Source organism: Thalassophryne amazonica, chromosome 16 (genome assembly GCF_902500255.1).
Source record: "Thalassophryne amazonica chromosome 16, fThaAma1.1, whole genome shotgun sequence".
NCBI lineage: Eukaryota > Metazoa > Chordata > Actinopteri > Batrachoidiformes > Batrachoididae > Thalassophryne > Thalassophryne amazonica.
In genome coordinates this window covers 51,373,218-51,394,748 of record NC_047118.1, presented here as the reverse complement: position 1 = coordinate 51,394,748, position 21,531 = coordinate 51,373,218, and the positions used below count along the sequence as shown (strand labels likewise).

The window sequence follows — 21,531 nt, the reverse complement described above, 5'->3', positions numbered from 1 at the left end:
TCCACACTTCCATGTCATTTTTAACAATTCTGGGTCACCAATTTCGAGATGCTGGCCTTTTCGATGTGCTTGTAAAAGCAGGGCTGTTGCTCAATGTTCAGTACATACCGTGCTTTAAGGAAAATAGTACAACAGGGCAATCAGAGTTCACAAGCTGGTATTTGAGGCGATGCAAAGATTGCAGTTCGGAGCATTTCCTGATTCCTTATCTGATGTGGAAAGGAACAAAGTGATCCGATATGATATGAACCTGATTCATACATTCCCTTCTCCACTATTCAAGGACTCTTGCTACAGCAATGAGTGGGCTGAGATTGTTACAGCCTATGAAGCAAATGTGTTGTGTGTTGGGGGGTTGGCTGGACATGGTTGGGTTGTTTTGTGTTTATTTTCCTTCCCAGGTGATTTGGGGCTGTTCTCTGAGGAAACTGTGCTGCAGAAGAGTCTCTCTCCTCTGTTACGATGATTGGCTGCACCTGTTGCATTCTCGTGCGGCTCTCTATTAGGACAATCCACGACACCTGTGATGTTCACGTGCAGATCTGAGGACTTCCAGCTGGTACCAATGTAGTGATGAAGAACTACATTTAAACCAGTGAGCAGTGAGTTGGATAAGATTGCCGGAGAATACGACCTTGTGACGACCGTGTGGGGACGCTGAGGGCCGTTTCAGAGTCTGACATCGCGCCTGTGAAGGAGGACGAGGGTGAGAGGCAAACGTTGTCAGCACACAACAGAGGTGAATATTCTGAAAAGTTTATCCGTGAATGTAAATTGATGTTTATGCGTAGCTATAAGTAATTATTGGTGGAAATTGTTTGGCGTGCTCCTCATGGCAGTGGCGTGCGGATTAATGATCGTCCACTAGCTGTGAGCAGCAGCCTCTTTGAACTAAGTTTGAAACCAGACCTAAACGTGTAGCTGATAAGTTTGCCTCTAAACAATATTTCATAGTAATAAGTGTTGAATAATCTCATCTCTGTTCCTCCTTCACAGAGTACAGTCTGGGAAAGTCACCTGGGGGGGGTGTTGGCGGAACTCCTGAGTCCTGAACGTTCGGACTCCGACTGTTGAGACGCTGAGGGAGCGCACCACCTTTTCACCTCACCAAAACTTTATTTATTTAGCATTTAAAGGACTTTGGAATGCGCAAAAAAATAGCTGAGCAGAAAATCATCGAAGAGTGTGACCATTTGATCAAAACAATTAAAAGCTATATAGGTAAGGAGTTAAATGTACCTAATGACTTACAACACATGACGAGATGTCCTGTCCATTATTCACAAATGTCTTTCGATAGGAGTCTTAACAGTAAGAATTCACTTGCACTCAAAAGAACTATTTTGAGAAGAGCTGACCCTGTAGCTACAGATGAAATCATCCATCAGGAACCTTACTGGTCATTGACTGAATTGGGATAGATTCTAAAATAACTTTGAGCACAATCTGTGATCATGTTATCACATTTAAAACCTCCACAGATCAGATTCCTGTTTGAGAAACACAAAACCTGTCTGGCTTTTGGGCTTTTATGATGTTTATATTTTATAATGCAGAACTCATCAACAGCAAATTAATTTGGTTGTAGACTGCAGCTCATTTGGCAAAAGTTGGTTGTCGGTTATCCAAAATGTTGACAAATCAACAGCTGGCTGCTTTTGTCTGTCAACATCCTTGTTCAAGACCCTGAACCCGAAACTGAGCATTGTGTACAGGTTAGAATATTTCATGGAACTTCCTCCTATTGGTACATGTAGTGCATGTGTTCAATTAGATTTGAATACAAGTGTTTTCCAAAAGCATAAGGTAAACATTGTGTATGAACTGGACAGTAATTTTTGATCAAAATAAATAAATAAATAAATAAATAATGAAAAATGCAAGAAAGATTCAAGTTTTCCAGTTATATTTTTGTTGGGTGTAAAGACCTATGTCTTCACACACACATGCGCGGCTGATTTCCTTTTGATTGTTAAAGCTTGTTCAAATGTAAATTGTTGCAGCTTTATGTAAACAAAGCCAAATTGGGGAAGCAGTGGGCTAAAGATTATTGAAGAGGACTTATGACCAGAGCATCGGTCACAAGTTTAATTCCCTAACTCGATTGGAAAATGTAGTTGGGGAAGGTAAGAGAACTATACTGCTCTCATTATCATCACTCTGAGGTCAGATTAGCAACAAATGAGTTGTACTTGACATTTGCCACCACATTTGCCTCTTGATGGGCTTTCCCATTGTGTGGACAGCTTGTGGTTGAGGCTCCAACACACTTAGCATGAATGAAGCTGAATCAGGCCAAATGGGGGGGGGGAGCTAAACTCTGAGGCGCATTTAGGAGGGACAGACATTCAGACAGCCATGTATAAATGCTGCTCGACTACATAGGATGTGGGCGGATCCCGCCTCGACTCATTCATGCACATCCCTTGTGCATGTTTACGAATGCAGTTCAAATGTAGTTGGAACACAGTACAAATACCCATAATGCAGTAAGAATATCAAGAATGCACTCTAATGCCGTGCGGATGTGGTCCGATCGCCACCCGAAGTATGGGTGGAAGGCAAACAAGGGGAGGGGCATGGAAGAGCGATCGCTGTGGTCCACTATCTTTTGAAGAGGTGCTGTGTCTTTGTGTTGGATGTCAAATGATACTGTAAACCTTGGATCTGTCCTGGATTAAAGAGATTATTATTACAATAGAAAAATTTTTGGAATTCCTGTGAAGTTAAAAACAGACGTGGGTCCTCCTCAGACGGAGCTTGCAGAAAGTCCATCCAGAAAAAAGTCCCGAGCACAGATTACAGAAATATTTTCTTGACAGTCTGAGACAATGGGTGGACCCAGATTTCTATTGGCATAGAGCAGGGGTTTTCAAAGTGTGGAAGAGTGAGCCCCCCCCCCCCCCCCCAGAGAACAAATGAATAGCTGCGCCCCCGCCACTGACACACATACACACAATTTCAACATCATGTGTTTGTTCTTGTTCTTTTTCACATTGTAAAAGCATTTGTGTGTTTTTAAGGAACTTTCTATTCGGGTTGAACTGGATACTCATTTCAGACGAGTATCCAGTACGGATAAAGCATTTTTGACGAGTACGAGCATGATAAGAGTAAAACTTGTCAATATCTGTGCTAGTGCTGAAGGAAAATCGTGATTGGCTAACTGACCGTCTTCTTCCTTTGTGATTGGCCAGTCACTCACAGCACCCGCCCCTCCCTACACAGACACGTCTCTGCAGCCTCTCGCACACACACACACACACACACACACACACACACACACACACACACACACACACACACACACACACACACACACACACACACACACACACACACACACACACACAGGAACTGATCTCTCTCTCTGTGTGTGTGTGCTTGGCTTGACTCTAGCTCACGTTGCTCTACTCCTTAAGTTTTCTTCAGTTCACCTCTGTTCACCTCTGTTAAAGTTACTTGGTGAACTTGTTTCATAATGTAATTTGATAGTATCTCACTAGGCATGCTGACAAAACTCGTAATATCAGCAAAAAGCACAACCTGTTTATTTGATCCTATACCAACAAAACTGTTTAAGGACCTGTGGCCCACTCTTGGGCCGACTGTGCTGGAAATTATTCATCTTTATTTAACTTCTGGATCTGTTCCTAAATGTTTCAAATCTGCAGTGATTAAACCATTACTTACGAAACCTCATCTTGACCCTAGTGTATTGAAAAACTATCGGCCGATATCAAATCTATCATTTTTCTCTAAAATTCTGGAAAAAGTGGTGTCACGGCAGCTCGTAGACTATCTTACTGAGAATAATCTCTTTGAGCCACTGCAGTCTGCTTTTAGAAAATATCATTCCACAGAGACGGCTCTCACTAAAGTGGTGATTGATCTTCTGCTTACAATGGATTACTGGGAGTGCCCTTGCATGGCTGACGTCATATTTGACCAGTCGTTCTCACTGTGTTTTGTACAGTAACACTACCTCTAACCTTAGTGACATGAAATTTGGGGTTCCACAGGGGTCTGTCTTAGGCCCCCTGCTTTTCTCCCTTTATATAGCACCCCTTGGGCACATATTGCGGCGTTTTGGGATTACCTTTCACTGCTATGCAGATGATACTCAGTTATACATGCCGATAACTGCTGGTAATCTCGTTCACATAAAATCCTTAGAAGATTGCCTTGCAGCAGTGAGAAGTTGGATGTCTAGACACTTCCTACTTTTAAACTCTGATAAGACTGAAATGATGGTTCTTGGTCCAGTGAGACATCGGCATCAATTTGACCAGTTAACGCTCAGCCTCGGCTCGTATGTCATACATCACACTGACAAAGTGAGGAACCGTGGGGTAATTTTTGATCCTACGTTGTCCTTTGGCCTCCACATTAGAAATATTACTAGGACTGCTTTCTTCCACCTGCGAAATATAGCGAAGATTCGTCCCATCCTGTCTATGGCTGATGCTGAGACCCTGATCCATGCATTTATCTCTTCTAGATTGGACTACTGCAATGTTCTATTTTCTGGTTTACCGCAGTCTAGCATTAAGGGTCTCCAATTGGTTCAAAATGCTGCAGCCAGACTTTTGACATGAAGCAGAAAGTACAACCACATTACACCCATTTTGGCATCCCTTCACTGGCTTCCTGTCCCAGTGAGATCAGATTTTAATGTTCTGCTACTAACCTATAAAATTATTCATGGACTGGCACCTCCCTACCTAGCTGACCTAATTAAACCTTACGTACCGGCCCGGGCTTTACATTCTCAGGGTGCAGGACTACTTTGTGTCCCTAAGGTGAATAAGAAGTCTGTGGGTCACAGAGCTTTCTCTCATTGTGCCCCTGTTCTGTGGAATGATCTCCCTGCGTCAATAAAACAGTCAGATTCTGTGGAGATTTTCAAGTCCAGACTTAAGACACACTTATTTTCTCCTTCATATGGCTAGCATACTGGTACAGTTTTGTTTTACGCTTTTTACTCTTTTAATTCATTTATTAGTAATTGGAGCGGGCTGTGGCCTCAATTTTACCTAAATTCTGGGTGTTTTAGTGAAGTTTAGGGCTAGTGGCTGATGATCACCTTAGTATTTCTTCTGTTTTTCTTGTTGTTTAATGTTGGCAATTTATATATTAGTATTTTATGTCTTTCTGATGCCTGATTCTGTTTTTTCTCTCTAAGGTGCAGCTCCATCCAGAGATGGGAGTTGTATTTGTGCTGGCGACCCTCCTGTCCTGTGCACCAATAGCATTTCTTGTATATTCGTCCATGAATTGTTCTGTAATTTAAGTTTGTAGCATGGCCCAAGCAGAGGGTCACCCCTTTGAGTCTGGTCTGCTTGAGGTTTCTTCCTCAGAGGGAGTTTTTCCTTACCACTGTTGCTCTGGGGGTTAGACCTTACCTGTGTGAAGCGCTTTGAGGCAACTCTGTTGTGATTTGCCACTATATAATTGAAAATAAATTGAAATTGAAAATTGAAACGTATGCAGCGCATTTGACAAGACAGAGCTGAAAATGGCTCGTGTTGTGTCGGTCAACCGGAAGTTCACAGCTCAATAGATCTTAAGAGAAATGTAGAAAAACAAATAAAATTTCGGGGGATTTTTTTTATTGTTTAATTTTCAACAGGACACCACTGTTGTGTGCAGTAAATTTGGTGACACCACACCTTATAACTTTGATGCTATTGAAAATTTAAACAATAAAAATATTTTCAAAAAAATTTTAAATTACTTTTTTCCAAACTGAGTCTGGAATATAATCAGCAGAACACCACTGTTGTGTGCAGTAAATTCTGTCACTACACCTTATGACATTGATGCTATTGAAAATTTAAACAATGAAAAATTCTCCAAAATTTTATAAAATTACTTTTTTCCAAACTGAGTGCTGTAGTATAATCATCAGGACACCACTGTTGTGTGCAGTAAATTTTGTGTCACTACACCTTATGACATTTGTTATGTGGGCCGCTGAAGAGGAGGTACTGCTGGCCCACCACCACCACCAGAGGGCGCCCTGCTTGGAGTGCGGGCTCCAAGCACGAGAGGGCGCCACACCCAGAAGAAGTGACAGCTGTCATTCATCCTCTGCACCAGCTGTCACTCGTTCATCATCATCATCATCACCATAAAGGCCGGACTGCAACTCCACCTCCTCGCCGAGAAATCGCAACTACTGAAGAGGTAATTTCTCTGCTGACACATACGTTGTGTAATAATCTGAACTTCTGTTGCAGCCATTTTCCTGGTGGTTTTCCTTGTCTGTGGGATTGGCGTTTGGTGTGACAGCGACGGCTTCACCTCACACTCCAAACCAGATAAGTGGTTAACCAGGAGCTGCACGAGTGTGTGATTGGAGGTGGAGGTGCTCCCTCCTAACTGTGTACAGACTGTGGATTACTGAGGACTCACACTCATTCATCTTATCTCTGCTTTCTGCCAGCAGTACCAGGGTCGACAGCCGAAGACAGAGGCCACCTGGGGACTCGGGACTTGGCGGCTCCGGTGTTCTTCAGACCGTTGGTGGTGGAAGCCGTGTGGGACGCGGTCTCTCTCTCGTCGGGGTCTTCTATCTTCGAGCCTGCCCACACGTCACCTGGTGTCAATTGACTTTGCAAATTTCTGTGTATTTAGTTGTGTATTATCACAACATTAAATTGTTACTTTTTGGCTTATTCATTGTCCGTTCATTTGCGCCCCCTGTTGTGGGTCCGTGCTACGACACCTTCCCAACAACATTGATGCTATTGAAAATTTAAACAATAAAAAATTCTCCAAAATTTTATAAAATTACTTTTTTCCAAACTGAGTGCTGCAGTATAATCACCAGGACACCACTGTTGTGTGCAGTAAATTTTGTGTCACTACACCTTATGACATTGATGCTATTGAAAATTTAATCAATGAAAAATTCTCCAAATTTTTTTAAAATTACTTTTTTCCAAAGTGAGTTCTGTAGTATAATCAGCAGGACACCACTGTTGTGTGCAATAAATTCTGTCACTACACCTTATGACTTTGATGCTATTGAATTTTAAACAATGAAAAATTCTCCAGAATGTTTTAAAATGATTTTTTTCCAAACTGAGTTCTGTAGTATATATATAATCAGCATCACACCACTGTTGTGTGCAGTGAATCTGGTGTCACTACACCTTATGACTTTGATGCTATTACAAATTTAACAATGTAACTCGCAATATGCCTTCTCCTTCAGTTTTGCCACTTCTCTTTTCGCCTTACGCCGAATCTCCCTGTACTCCTGTCTACTTTCTTCATCTCTCCGACTATCCCAAAACTTTTTTGCCAACCTCTTTCTCCTTATGCTTTCCTGGACCTCTTCATTCCACCACCAAGTCTCCTTGTCTTCCTTCCACTGTCCAGATGTTATACCCAGTACTGTCCTAGCTGTCTCCCTCACCACATCTGCAGTACTTTTCCAGTTGTCCAAAACTGCTTCCCCTCCAACCAGTGCTTTTCTCACCTACTCTCTAAATTTCACACAACAGTCTTCCTCCTTCCGCTTCCATCATCTGATCGTTTGTGAAGCTCTCACTCTCTTCTTCTTTACCTCTAAAGTCATCCTACAAACAACCATCCTATGCTGTCTAGTGACACTCTCTCCTGCTACCACCTTACAGTCTCTGATTTCTTTTAGCTTGCATCTCCTATAAAGAATGTAGTCCAACTGTGTGCACCTTCCTCCACTCTTATATGTTACCCTGTGCTCCTCCCTTTTCTTAAAGTAGGTATTCACTACAGCCATTTCCATCCTTTTTGCAAAATCAACTACCATCTGTCCTTCCCCATTCCTATCCTTGATACCATATCTACCCATTACTTCCTCATCACCTCTGTTCCCTTCACCAACATGGCCATTGAAGTCCGCTCCTATCACCACTCTTTCATGCTTGGGCATGGGCACACTCTCCACCGCCTCATCTAACACACTCCGGAAATCTTCTTTCTCCTTCATCTCACAATCTACCTGTGGGGCATATGCACTGATGATATTCATCATTACCCCTTCAATTTCCAAGTTCACACTCATCACCCTGTCAGACACTCGCTGGACCTCCAACACACTTTTAACATACTCTTCCTTTAAAATGACCCCAACACCATTTCTCTTCCTGTCCTCACCATGGTAAAACAACTTGTACCCACCGCCGATGCTCCTGCTCTTACTTCCCTTCCACTTGGTCTCTTGCACACACAATATGTCTACCTTTCTCCTCTCCATCATATCAGCCAGCTCTCTCCCTTTACCAGTCCTACTACCAACATCCAAAGTCCCCACTCTCATTTTCACCCTTCTAGTTTTCTTCTTCTCCCGCTGTTATCCTCAGCTTATGGAACCCGGAAAAGAGAGAAATGGTGTAAAACATGTCATAATAAAAAAAACATCTGCATGTTTTTATAGTTGTCACACTGACTCATAGCATCTCCAAGGTACATAAACACCTCCTCCAAACTCAGACATACTATATAATGGCTGAGTGGATCCTTGTCATTAGATTTTTGGTTTGTATGTCACGTGACATGGATTATTCATACCATTTACCATTGTGTTTCATTTACCACACAATAGTTCTTTTTATATAACTCCTGAGTGGATCCTTGTCATTAGATTTTTGGTTTGTATGTCATGTGACATGGATTATTCGTCCCATTTGTGTTGCATTACATTTAGAGTGCAGTTTGGTTAGTGTAAATTTGGTTCCATACATTTGGTACAATTGCATGCTTCACACATGCTCACACATATGCATGCACACGCGCGCACCCACACACACAAAACAAATCCATTGCGCTGTCTGGAGGCTGTTAGCAGGAAGTTAGAGTTAAAAGCTGGACTAATTTCTGACGTGAATTTTTTTTTTCGCTGCACTTAGGAAGTACACAGTCTTTTTTTTTTTGGTAGGTCATGCACCCACAAGCGCCAACCCAGTTGTATGTGTGTGTGTGTGCACGCGTGTGGGGCGCAACGACTCTACCCAGGCGACGATTTGATTGAGCTAACTGCCGCTGCCAATTCTTGTAACACACACACATACACAAAATCCACTCCGGTGTAAGCCGTCTGGATGCATGTGTTATGGTTTGGCATGGATGAAGGACGAACCCAAAAGCAGGGAGCAGAAAAGGTATGTTAGAAAAGAGATTCATTTACAATGAGTTCAAATACTGAGATTAATGAGTCAAGTGTGCAGCAATCTAGCCGCGTGGAGACCGGCCCACTCAGCGGTGGAACCAGGGGAACCGCAGCCCAGATATCTTCAGTTCAGGTGGAAGGGACCTGGAGCCAGGTGGCCGCCTGCAAGCTGTCGATGTGCCTGGGGAGGCGAAACAGAGGAGTGAGTGCAGAGCCGGTCACTTCCAGAATTGATTCTCACAGTCAATCAGTGACTAACTCAGACAGGTGGTGTGTGGAAACACCCAAAAAGTCAGAAAAATTCTATTTCTGGAAAATAGAGAGGCTAAGCTTACCATGGAAGGTTAGCGGAGATTCTAGCAAAGATGGAATGAGGAGCCAGGGTTCTTATGCAGGTGATAATTGGATGGAGATCAGGTGTGTCGTTCAGCTTGCAGCGTGCCACCTGTGCAGAGGGGGAAAAAGGAGCAGCAGGAACAGAGCAAGCATCCCACAACAGTACCCCCCCCCCCCCAATGGGAGCCCCCAGGTGACCTACCAGGACAACCAGGGTGATCGGGAAGGTCCCGGTAGAAATCACTGATGAGGGAAGGGTCCACGATGAGCCCCCGCCGGACCCAGGAGCATTCTTCAGGGCCATAGCCCTCCCAGTCCACCAGGTACTGGAAGCCCCGCCCCCTACGGCGTACATCCAAGATCTTCCAGACATTCCATGCTCGATGACCGTCCACCATCCGGGCAGAGGGTGGCGTAGGAGCAGGAGGACACAGCGGACTAGAGTGGACAGGCTTCAACCTGGAAACGTGGAAGACTGGGTGGATCCGCATGGAACTAGGAAGACGGAGACGGACGCCCACCGGATTGACCACCCGGTCTACAACAAAAGGGCCGATGAAGCGGGGAGTCAGCTTTGGAGAGTCCGTAGCCAGGGGAATGTCCCGCGATGAGAGCCACACCTCCTGCCCGGGTTGATAAGCGGGGGCGGGAGCCCGATGTCGGTCCACACAATTCTGTGTCTGGGTCCAGGTCTTTAGCAGGGCAGAGCAGGCTGTCTTCCACACCCGACGGCATCTCCTGAGGTGGTGGACTAGAAGGTCTGCGGTCTCCTGGGCAGTTGGTAGCTGTGGCAGGGGCACGAAGTGGGCAGCCTTGGAGAACCGATCCACGATTGTGAGGACGACTGTGTTACCCTGGGATAGGGTAACACAGGGATGTGACCAAGGATGTCCGGGAACCGGGAGAGGTTGCAGGAGACCAGCGGGAGGTTGGTGTGAAGTTTTTCCACAAGCAGAGGCCGAGCAGGCTTGGACAAATTTTCTCACATCGGCCTGTGCAGAGGGCCACCAGAAGCATCGGCGGAGGAGGTCCAGGGTACGGTGGACCCCAGGATGACAAGACAGCTTTGAGGAATGACAGAATTGGATGACTTGAGACCGGACCTCAGGTGGAACAAAAAGCCAACCGGGCGGCCCTCCCCCAGGGTCTGGATGGCAGGTGAGGACTTCCTGGATGGCTCGCTCGACATCCCAGATCAGTGCCCCCACTATCATGGATCGAGGAAGCATGGTCTCCGGAGTCTGAAGTGGTTCCTTGGTGGGAGAGAATTCCCGAGAGAGTGCATCAGGTTTGGTGTTCTTGCTGCCGGGACGGTAGGAAATGGAAAAGTGAAATCATCCAAAGAACAATGACCACCTGGCTTGCCGGGAGTTCAAACATTTGGCAGACTGGATGTACTCAAGATTGCGTTGGTCTGTCCAAACGATGAACGGAACTGTGGCCCCCTCCAGCCAATGTCTCCACTCAGCTAGCATCTCCTTAACGGCCAAGAGTTCCCGGTTACCCACGTCATAGTTTCTCTCAGTGGGGGTCAGACGTCGCGAGAAATATGCACACGGATGTACCCGATTGTCTGTCTCCGACCTCTGAGATAACACGGCTCCTAACCCTGTGTCCGAGGTGTCAACTTCAATGATGAGCTGGCGATCCGGGTCTGGCTGTGTGAGGATCGGTGCGGTGGCAAATCGTTCAGCCTGAGGTGTCCACTGAAAAATGGTTTTTGAGGACGTGAGTGCACAGAGGGGGGGCTGTGATCTGACTAAAACTGTGAATGAAGCGCCGGTAGAAATTCGCAAAGCCCAGGATTTGCTGTAATTGTTTAACACTGGACAGAACTGGCCAGTCCACGACTGCTTTGACCTTGGCCGGGTCAGGTTTGACCTGATTGTGAGAAATGATGAAGGCCAAAAAAGACATAGTGTCGAGGTTAAACTCGCATTTTTCTGCCTTGACAAATAACCTGTTCTCTAACAGTCGCTGGAGTACCAAGTGCACATGTTTAGTGTGGGCTTGAAGGTTCGGTGAAAAGATCAGGATGTCGTCCAGGTAAACGAAAACAAATCGATTTTGAAAATCACACAGCACATCGTTAACGAGTGCTTGGAAGGTGGTAGGTGCATTGGTGAGACCGAAGGGCATGACCAGGTACTCAAAATGTCCCAAAGGTGTATTAAAGGCAGTTTTCCACTCATCCCCCTCCTTGACACGCACCAGGTGGTAAGCATTGCAGAGGTCCAATTTGGTAAGTATGGTCATCCCATGCAAGGAGCTAAACGCTGAACCAAGAAGTGGAAGTGGGTACCGATTGTGGACCGTGATGGCATTTAGCCCCCGGAAGTCAATGCAGGGGCGAAGGGAGCCATCCTACTTACCAACAAAGAAGAAGCCTGCCCCTAGAGGGGATGAAGAGGGTCGGATCAGCCCAGCGGCCAAGGAGTCCCGGGTGTAGATCTCCATTGACTTGCGTTCCAAGCGGGAGAGGTTATACAGCCTACCCGAAGGAAGTGGGGTGCCAGGAAGCAAGTCAGTGGCGTAGTCATATGGACGGTGAGGAGGAAGTGAGAGAGCACGATCCTTACTGAACACTTCACCAAGGTCGTGGTACTCCAGAGGAACTAACGACAAATCAGGAGGTGGATGGACCTGGTCCTTGACCACAACGCTGGGGGGAACTGAGGAACTAAGACACCCCTTATGACAGGCTTTGCTCCATCGAGTGATAACCCAGACTGCCCATCAATTCCAGGATTGTGTTTGACAATCCAAGGGTGGCCTAGAACCAAGGGGGATGAAGATGGGATAACATAAAACTGTATGATTTCTCTGTGATTACCTGACACCACTAAAGTGACAGGAACAGTGCCTTGAGTAATGGTAGGAAGGGGCATGCCATCTAAAGCATACACAGACAGTGAGGAAGGAAGTGCTTCAAGTGGCAACCTAGCCTTGGAAGCAAAACTAGCGTCGATGAAATCACCTTCGGCTCCCGTGTCAATGAGCGCAGGAACCGAAAGTGTTTCACTGCCAAAACAAAGAGTGGATGGGATTTGAGTGCGGCCAGAACCCACACCCGTGAATTTAGCTTGGCTCACTCGCAGCCCGTCTCCGTTGTTGTTCTTCAGGGGGCATAGTAGAGAAGCTTGAATCTTCGACTGGACTGGGTTGCTTGACGCGAGGACGTTTCGCTTCAAATCGCAGAAGCTTCCTCAGCTAAAATTCTTGCTCTGGAAGTCTGACTTCTGTCTGACTCTTGTAGAGAAGAATAAATCTTCTCTACAAGAGTTGTCAAGAGACAATTTGCAGGAGCTAATTGACGGTGCTAATTCTTCTAACATGAAAAAACAAATCCCCCATACTGTAAGCCATCTGGAGGCATGAGGAGGACGAAGTTAGGATGAAAAGATGGACAAATTACTGACACGATTTTTCGCTGGACTGAGGAAAATAGATGGCAGTCTGTACATGAAGTCGGTGCACGGCATCATGGACTACATTATCAGAATTGTTTATTTCAAGTTGACTGAGAACAATTTTGGACTTGGATGTTTAGTCATAAACTGGAGAAAGACAAAGTCACTACAGAGAGATTTGTTTTTGGTTGAATCAGAAACAGATGCATCTGGAGAAGTCCCCATAAGATACAGCATGCAGTGTACTGCCAATACAAATACAGACTTTAGCTAGTCAGGGTCATGATTAGATGTTTAGTCATAAAATGGAGAAACACAAAGCATTATATCAACAAGGAGGGGGATGACCCTGAGCTGGGTACAGAGCCTTCCTGCTCTGCAGACATGGGGAAAACCTCAATATTTCCCCAACAGGAAGGACAACTCCACAATCACTTTTTTATTTTACAGGAAGAAACCTCAAGAAGATGAGACCCATTTGGGGTAGCTGTGTGTAAGATATTCTTTCAAGACAGGACAGAAGCCACAAAACAAGCTTGACGGGATATGCATGAGCATTATAGAAATGTTGCAGCTGCAGAAAAACAAAATGACTTATTGTTCACAATGGTTGGATATTTGAATAGACCACGATAAGTGTTAGATTCCTCAAGAAACCCCAAGCAGATAAGATTTAACACTGTACTGAACATAAATATTTCCTTTCCCATGGTTTAATTTGGTGCATCTAAGCATCTGTTTTGTTATGTAATGAAGCATTTTGTGATTTCTAATTTACAGGGGAAGCATTTGATACAAAATGCCTTTTGCCTTGTGCATCATCCAATGTCATCTGCTCCATTGTGTATGGAAGGAGATTTGACTACAATGACTCGAGGAAATGCTTTGGCGCACCAGTGACACCATACACCTTGCTGGTTCTACAGAAATCCAGGTAAAATGTTTGCTTTCTGAGTTGTTGTACTGGGATACACAAGCACATTTTTAAATCTGAGTGACTACAATATTAAACAGAATATTTCTCATTGGTGTGCATGACTGAGTACAATGTCACAGATTACATTCAGATGTGATCTGTGACATTTCACGTGACAATCTGTGACAGTGTATCAGACCTGATCACATCACATCTGTGACATTTCATATCATGTACAAAGCTGCAATTAACAGCTGCGCTGCACGTTTAGACAGCGTGCTGGCACACACATTCAGATCAAAATTCCCATAGACTCAAATTAAAATCAAAATTTTACTTTCATTGAAAGCTCCATTGAAAGGAACACAAAATAAAAGACAAAAAAAATAACATTCACTCACCTAGTTGTAAAGATTTCCAAATAAGTCCACAACATCAAAGAAGCCCCCACACACGCATCGCCAGCCAAATGATTAAAGTTCCACGAGTACTTACACAGATGGACAGCCAGAGAACATTTTCAAGTTCCACTAGTCTTCAGGTACAGATGGACAGCCAGAGAATGTCCAGGTCCACTTGCCCTCAGCTTCTGATTGCGTGTGCATAATGTCCGATCACAACTCAACTTCTGTCATGTTTGTGGCAAGTTAGACAGTCCATTATCTCTTAAAATAGCTCCTTCTGAGATTCTCCAAAATGAGACATACATCTGTGTGTCAAGGCGGTCTATAAAAACAGCTGGTACAAACCATCCTCGTCCACTGTCCAAAGGTAAGAGTTTCGGGGTGACGTGTGTCTTCTCCCCTGTAAATCCGAGCCATCACTTACAAAGAAAGGCTCAGGAGCTTTGTTATCAGAAAAAAACTGCAACCGTTTCGTTATGTGTCAGCCGTCGGGATGTTACTGTTTTGCTAATATGTACGTCACATGCTGAGTGTATGCCGAGTCAGACGTTTTCCAGAAAAGCACCTGTTATTCCACTCAGGGGGAGCAATAAAAACCATCAGAGACCACAAATTCTGAATGCAAGTACATGTCTCCCCCTTGTTGAGACGCTAGCCCGTTGCAGGTTACTATTTTCTCGATGCATTTTATGTTAGACAAAATGATACAAACCAGTGCTGAAAGTTTTATGAAAATTACGAGTGTGTATGACTATTTACATACACTCAACATACCCTCATCTGAGTCTCCCAAAGAAACCGTTTGTTGGAAACCATCATGATAGCAGTGCCCAAGGATCCTTTGAAGAGCCAGTGTACCACAGACATCCAGATGTCACCTTAGGTCTTTGTTTACCATCCAAGTCTCACAATTGTATAATCAGACTGGAACACAAAAGAGTTTATCAGCAGACAAACACCTCTCGACTCCATAAGATCTTCCCATCCATCTCTCTGTCTCAAAGGCAGCAGCCCCAGAGACATGGGTGTCACACTTGAGATAGATAAATCTCCCTTTATGGCAATCTGTCATTAGTTAAATGGATGATACTGAGATAATATCTGGTGACTCATTTTAAACCTCTGGGGCCGACGCCGTCATATACAACAGCTAAGACCAAGCTTTACTAAATTATAAATAACTTTTTAATGATATGAGATAGAAACTTACTCTGTTTTTGCTGAAAGGTTAACTCCGTGGACCTCCGAGCCAGCCATTGGCCATCTTTGTACTCCTCATAGAAGCTGCATGATGACGTGTGCAATGTGAGTGTCCAATCAGAACTGGTTTTCCAAAATCCAATCGTAGGGCAGATTCACCTTACGTGAAAAGCCAAAGATCATTTTCAGGAGTGATATGTTACTAGTTGGCCCGTTTGATTTGCCCCCTGGGTGCTCCAATGAGTACATACTATTGGGCTCCAAATGCACCCTGCATTACGCACAGCAATCAGTGAGAGCCTCTGATGACAATCTCACGTGCTCAAACAAAGAGTGTGTAACTATCAGGATTGCTCCACTAGTTTGCATGTGAATGTTACTGGATAACTCTGTTGCATGAAGACAAAAACACGCATAGACCATTTTGTATATATTGTTCAAAATGTGCATTTGTGTTTATTGTTTGAACTTTTTTTGTTGTACAGTCTTTCACACAAGTCCTCAAATTACCTTTATAAAGTGTCACACATTTTGAATAAATGTGTGTGGAAAATTATTTTCCACTTTACTTTTTCCTTCCTTATTTTTGATTGTAAACCTTTATTACACTTATAAAACAACAAAAGCATATATATTATGAAAGCACAGGTTGTCCTGAAAAAGTGTGTGTGTGTGTGTGTGTGTGTGTGTGTGTGTGTGTGTGTGTGTGTGTGTGTGTGTGTGTGTGTGTGTGTGTGCGCGCGCGCACGCGCGCGTGCTGGGGGGGGGGGGGTGTTTTGTTTATTTAGTGGTGTTTTGTTTATTTTCTTTAACTACTGTTCAACAGCTTTACAACATGTTTCCATGATTGGGAAGTTTGCTCCAAAAGCGAAGGCTGTTATTACAAAATCATGAGAAACATGTTGCCATGAATAAAGATTTAATCCAGAATTTGAAAGAAACATTGAGCACTGATGGATGCAGGGGTCTGGTGGACTGTTTTCTGACCCGTCAACAGAAAGATGAGGTATGAAAAATGCACGTTTATCTGTCAAATACTAAGTCAATTCTGCTCTTCTCTATTCCACTACGTGATACCTTTGACTATTTTGTTTCAGGAAGATCATGTCATGGACTCTCTTTATCATGAGAAGAACCTGGTTTTCTTAGTGAGCAACCTGTTTATTGCTGGTACTGATACCACAGCAACTACACTGCGATGGGCTTTGCTGTTTATGGCCAAATGTCCACATATACAGAGTAAGGACTGAGCCAAAATAAGTTATGCCTACTGTTTTGTAAATCTGACCATAATGGAAATGTGTGTTCAGAGTGTAACAGCAGGATGTGTTCTGTTCTCTCTGTTCTACCACAAATGTCAAATGTAAGTAAATTATAACTTGTATTTTCAGACCAGGTCCATGAGGAGTTGAGCAGTGTTACTGGAAAACGTCAGATCAACAGAGAGGACAGAAAACTGTTGCCGTACACAAATGCTGTCATTCATGAGACCCAGAGGTTTGCAGACGTTCTACCACTGGCAATTCCTCATCAAATGGCAAGCGATGTAATCTTCCAGGGGTATCTTATTAAAAAGGTATATTGTTCATTTCTGTAGATATGTTTACAGTGGTCCCTTGCTATAACGTGGTTCACCTTTCGCTGCCTCGCAGTTTAGTGGATTTTTTTTGTGCAAGTTTGCCTGCTTTTTTTTAACAGTGCATTGTGTTCTGCGTCCTTATCAGGCGGGCCGGTCGCGGCACCGGTCGGCGTCACCGCGATTGCTCTCACTGCCTCCGATGCGCTTTCTGCGGGCTCGGTAAACGCAGCAGCGGGCCACTCACATCCTCTCTGCTGTGCGGAACCGCGCCAAATCTGGAAACAGGTCCAGAGACTATGTTCGCTGTTTTGATGCGGATGTTGACCGCAGCCGCAGAGCTCCGTGGTCACCGAGAGAGGACTTGGATTCTTTGCAGGTCCCGCATCCGTACCTCCGGAGGCAGTGAGTGAAGGGACAGTTCTGCGTGTGTCTGTTTATAATCTTCTTGCCCAGAAGAAAAAAGAGAGTGTTTACACAGGAGAGAAAAGTGAGAAAATGTTAATGTCTGTTTGAGAAAAGTGTATAAAGTGTGTAGTGAGGGGTTTTACAGCCTTAAAACATCTATAATAATTGCAAAAAATAGCGCTGACTACTTCTCGGATTTCGCTTATCGCAGGTTATTTTTAGAACGTAACTCCCGCGATAAACGAGGGACCACTGTATACAATTTTAGTTTGTACAATTTAACAGTTGTTCCAGGTGTTAAACTTTGCCTCCACAGGGGACGACTGTTTTTCCGTTACTGACTTCTGTCCTCCACGATGAGAATGAATGGGAGAGCCCGCACACTTTCAATCCCTCCCACTTCCTGGATGAAGAGGGCAAATTTATCAAACGAGATGCTTTCATGCCATTTTCTGCAGGTAGCAACTTTTTTGTTTTTGTTTTATTTACTTATACACTGGCAAGTTATAACCAAAGTCCCACAAACCACAAAAACACACCAGCAAATTAGTCCATGTACTTTTCTCCCTCTTCCTTTCTTTACAGACATTTTTGCACCATTACTTGGTAGACTGCATAGATATGTAAAGATGGCATTTACCATGATGCTTAACTCTCCTTTAAATTATAAAGATGATATTCATGATGCTGATATTTATGTGCCTTATTTTAATTCCTCATTTGTAATTCTCTTTGGATAAAACCCACATTTTTATGACCCCCCCACCCCCAATAAGACCAAAAAATAACAAAAGCGTATTCCCATTTACTTGTCCTGCGATAGACTGTTGTCCTATCTGGGCTGTACCTCGCCTCAGACCTTATGACTGGTGGAATAGGCTCCAGCCCACTCCCACTGTGACCCTTAATTGGAGTAAGCAGGTACAGAAAATGGATGGATGGATGTTCTTGAGATAATTCAGGGGTCTCCAGTGACCTCACTCTCCCCTGTCTCTCTTATCCCGCGTGTCCGTTGATTTGAAAGAAGGTTTTGACCAGTTATTTAAGTTTGAACATAATTACTCTGAGGGCTAGACCACCACTCAGAGATTTATTAAACAGAATTTAAATGTCACAGAATTTAACAGAATGCAAGTTTTACAGAATGAGTGAAATCATATCCAGAAGTTCTGAGGGTTCCAGGAGCTGAGAGCTTCCAACCAGGCGTCTGGTGGTCCAGCAAGCTCTCAGCAAAGAGGAAGCCCGAACAGTGGGCTGGACTCTGTTTTTATACTCCTCTGTCTTCCTATGCTAATACAATGATTCATGCTAATCTTAGGTACTGTACTTTTTTTCTCCTAAAGTGACACCTGTGCCTAAACTGACAGGAAATTGTTTTGGGCCAGAAAACTGCAAACTGAAAGACTGTCAGCGAGTCTCATTACACGGTTATACCACAAGAATATTAGCACATCTCAAAATTGCACAATATTCTAACAAACAAGTCTAATCATACCCGTGTATCAAGTTTAGTCTCCTTATCTGACTGTTTGTGGTCAGTACTGGCATCCTGTTACATATGCTGTTTGCAACATATGGATGCTTCTCAATGTATCTTTCTGGGCATCACTGAAAAAGGGACACATCACATTTATAACACTTTGAAAATAATTATATATGTAAATCATTTTTATAACAGCATGCTAAGAAATTAAAATAATACTTGAAGCAAAAGTAAAACTTCAAGCAAAAGCAAATGTAACCATAAATATAACATACCTTTAATTTGGTACACAAAATACACAATTCAAAACCATTCAAACATATATTTCAAAAAGTATTTAAACATTTAGATATCATTTAATTAACATTAGCTATTGATTACATGTTTAATAAGCATTGATAAATATTGATAACTATGAGCATATGAGTAATATATTCTTCAACAGCAACAAGCACTATTAATATATAAATGATCACTTCCAAACATTAGAACACACTCATATATGTAACAATATATTCTTGGCTAGTTGGCTCAATAAAAGATAATAATAGGATGATTCTGAATGGGGGCAAAAAGCACAAATGGTTAATGCATATTTAAGCACATTTAGGATATATTCCTTCAATTTCCACTTACTTCCCTTTCGACATTTTATTCCTGTAGGTCGAAGGGTGTGTCTGGGTGAAAGCCTAGCCAGGATGGAGCTGTTCCTATTCTTCTCCAGCCTTGTCCAACACTTTGAATTCTCTCCTCCACCTGGAATTACAGAGGACGAACTGGATCTGACTGGTGATGTGGGCTTTACCATCGGCCCTTCAACATATGAGCTGTGCGCCACCAACCGCACTTGTTGAATGCCACTTGCAAAGCACATGGGCTGTGGGCCCTTGGCATGAAGTGTGGGTAGGAATCAGTTTTCATGACCAGAATCTGGTTGTCATCGTAATCTTGCACATTATGGAATTATATGGCATTTTAGGTCAAAATCAATGATTTTTTCTAATTCTATGAAATTGTTAATGGCATCGTAGATACTGCTTATGAAACATTCAAACTTTGTCTGCTATGAGCTAGGATGTTCAGCTAGATGGCCAGAATGCAAGACTTGTGTTGAGAATAGACATCAATGAGTAAAACCATGTTTTTTTAAGAAAATATGGTTTTGTCAATTTTCATTCTAAAATTCTGAAAATGTATAGAACACATCATTCAACTTTAGAAATCTGTCCCTGATGGTATTTCTAACTTTTTGTAAAGTTAGGTGAAATTTGACTTGAAATTTTCTCAATTTTTTTTTTCTACGGCATCAATCATCACAATAGGAGGGACAGTCCTTTCAGAATCCAACAGTGGTGGGCGCAGCTAACCAAAAAATTAGCTTTGATAACAGATAATCAGCTGACTGAAAAGTTATCTTTTATAAAGCTAAACCAATAAACTACCCAAAAATTTATCGGAAACTACAGATAACCGATAATTTCCAGTATTGTCTCCGGTACACTTGCATCAACTAACAAGCTGATTTTGTGTTTTAACACCACGATAACCTCTGGTAGCATCAAAGGCAACTACAGACCGAAACAACAAGTCAGCACTTCTGTCTTTGAGTGCTCTGCCCACTGCTGGAAACTTCTGTTTACTACATAGCTTCCCTAAAGCAATTGAGAGGAGCAGTGAAGCTCAACCCTGTATTGAACAGCAGCATTGCCGTGAGGCGGAGGTCTTGGAAAATAAAGCAGTCCTGACTTGTGGTTTGGTTTATAAATAAGTAAAATTAATACTGATAGAATAACTCCATTAATGTCAATTCTGTCATTTATACAAACTTAAAATATAACATATATCTTTCAATGTTGAATAATGCACTAATTATGAAGTTTTGTAACAAATACAGACAGATGGCAAAGGATTATGGGTAAAATGTGCCTCCACTAACACTGATTGGTTGACTCATTCATTCTATGTAAACCAAACCAACACGTTAATGTGAGGTGTGTCGTGTGTTGGTGTTTACATAAATGTTCTTTTGTAAAATATGACATTTTTTATTTGTAAAAAAAGGCATTTAAAAAAAAAAAAGCCAAGTTGTAATTAGATAACCGTCTGATATAACCGGTGTCAAAAAAAATAGAACACTGTGTGTGCATGTGTGTGTGTGACCAGTTCAGCACTGCGGCTCCACTATAAAACAGGAAGGTGCTTAACTGATTTTAGATTTTGTAAATGATTGTAATTGTTAAGCTTTGTTTACCACATCTGCAAAAATATATTAGCGGTCTAAAAATGATCAGACAAAAACTTATTGGAAGACAATTAGTCCAATGTTGGTTTTCAAAGTTATCTGAAAAGCTAATCCAATAATGAAAACATTATCGTTGATAATCAGCAGATTAGTGGAACTGTGCCCACCACTGGAATCCAATGCTGAATGCAGGCAACAAGGCAACATCTGCACTTGCTGTGGAGATGTCAGTGTGTGAAATTTCACATAGACTTGAATTTTCTACTTTTTTTAAACCTAACATCGCTCATCACAGTATGAAATACAGTCATGTCAGAATCCAATACTGAATGTTAGGCAACAGAAAATCTAAGAGTACTCTCTTTGAAGAAGTTGGATATAGATTTGTAATATAAG

The 21,531-nt window shown here is 43.0% G+C and overlaps 1 protein-coding gene across 1 annotated transcript; it reads left to right on the top strand.

Moving 5' to 3' along the window:
- The first annotated feature begins 1,007 nt into the window (after nucleotides 1-1,007).
- LOC117528192 (cytochrome P450 2K1-like) lies at nucleotides 1,008-20,339 on the top strand. The gene is made up of 7 exons (XM_034190786.1): nucleotides 1,008-1,221; nucleotides 13,687-13,840; nucleotides 16,253-16,432; nucleotides 16,524-16,665; nucleotides 16,818-17,002; nucleotides 17,727-17,868; nucleotides 19,557-20,339. The coding sequence occupies exons 3-7, from the start codon at nucleotides 16,334-16,336 to the stop codon at nucleotides 19,745-19,747; spliced, it is 759 nt and encodes a 252-aa protein (XP_034046677.1). The 5' UTR covers nucleotides 1,008-1,221; nucleotides 13,687-13,840; nucleotides 16,253-16,333; the 3' UTR covers nucleotides 19,748-20,339.
- Nucleotides 20,340-21,531: the final 1,192 nt, after the last annotated feature.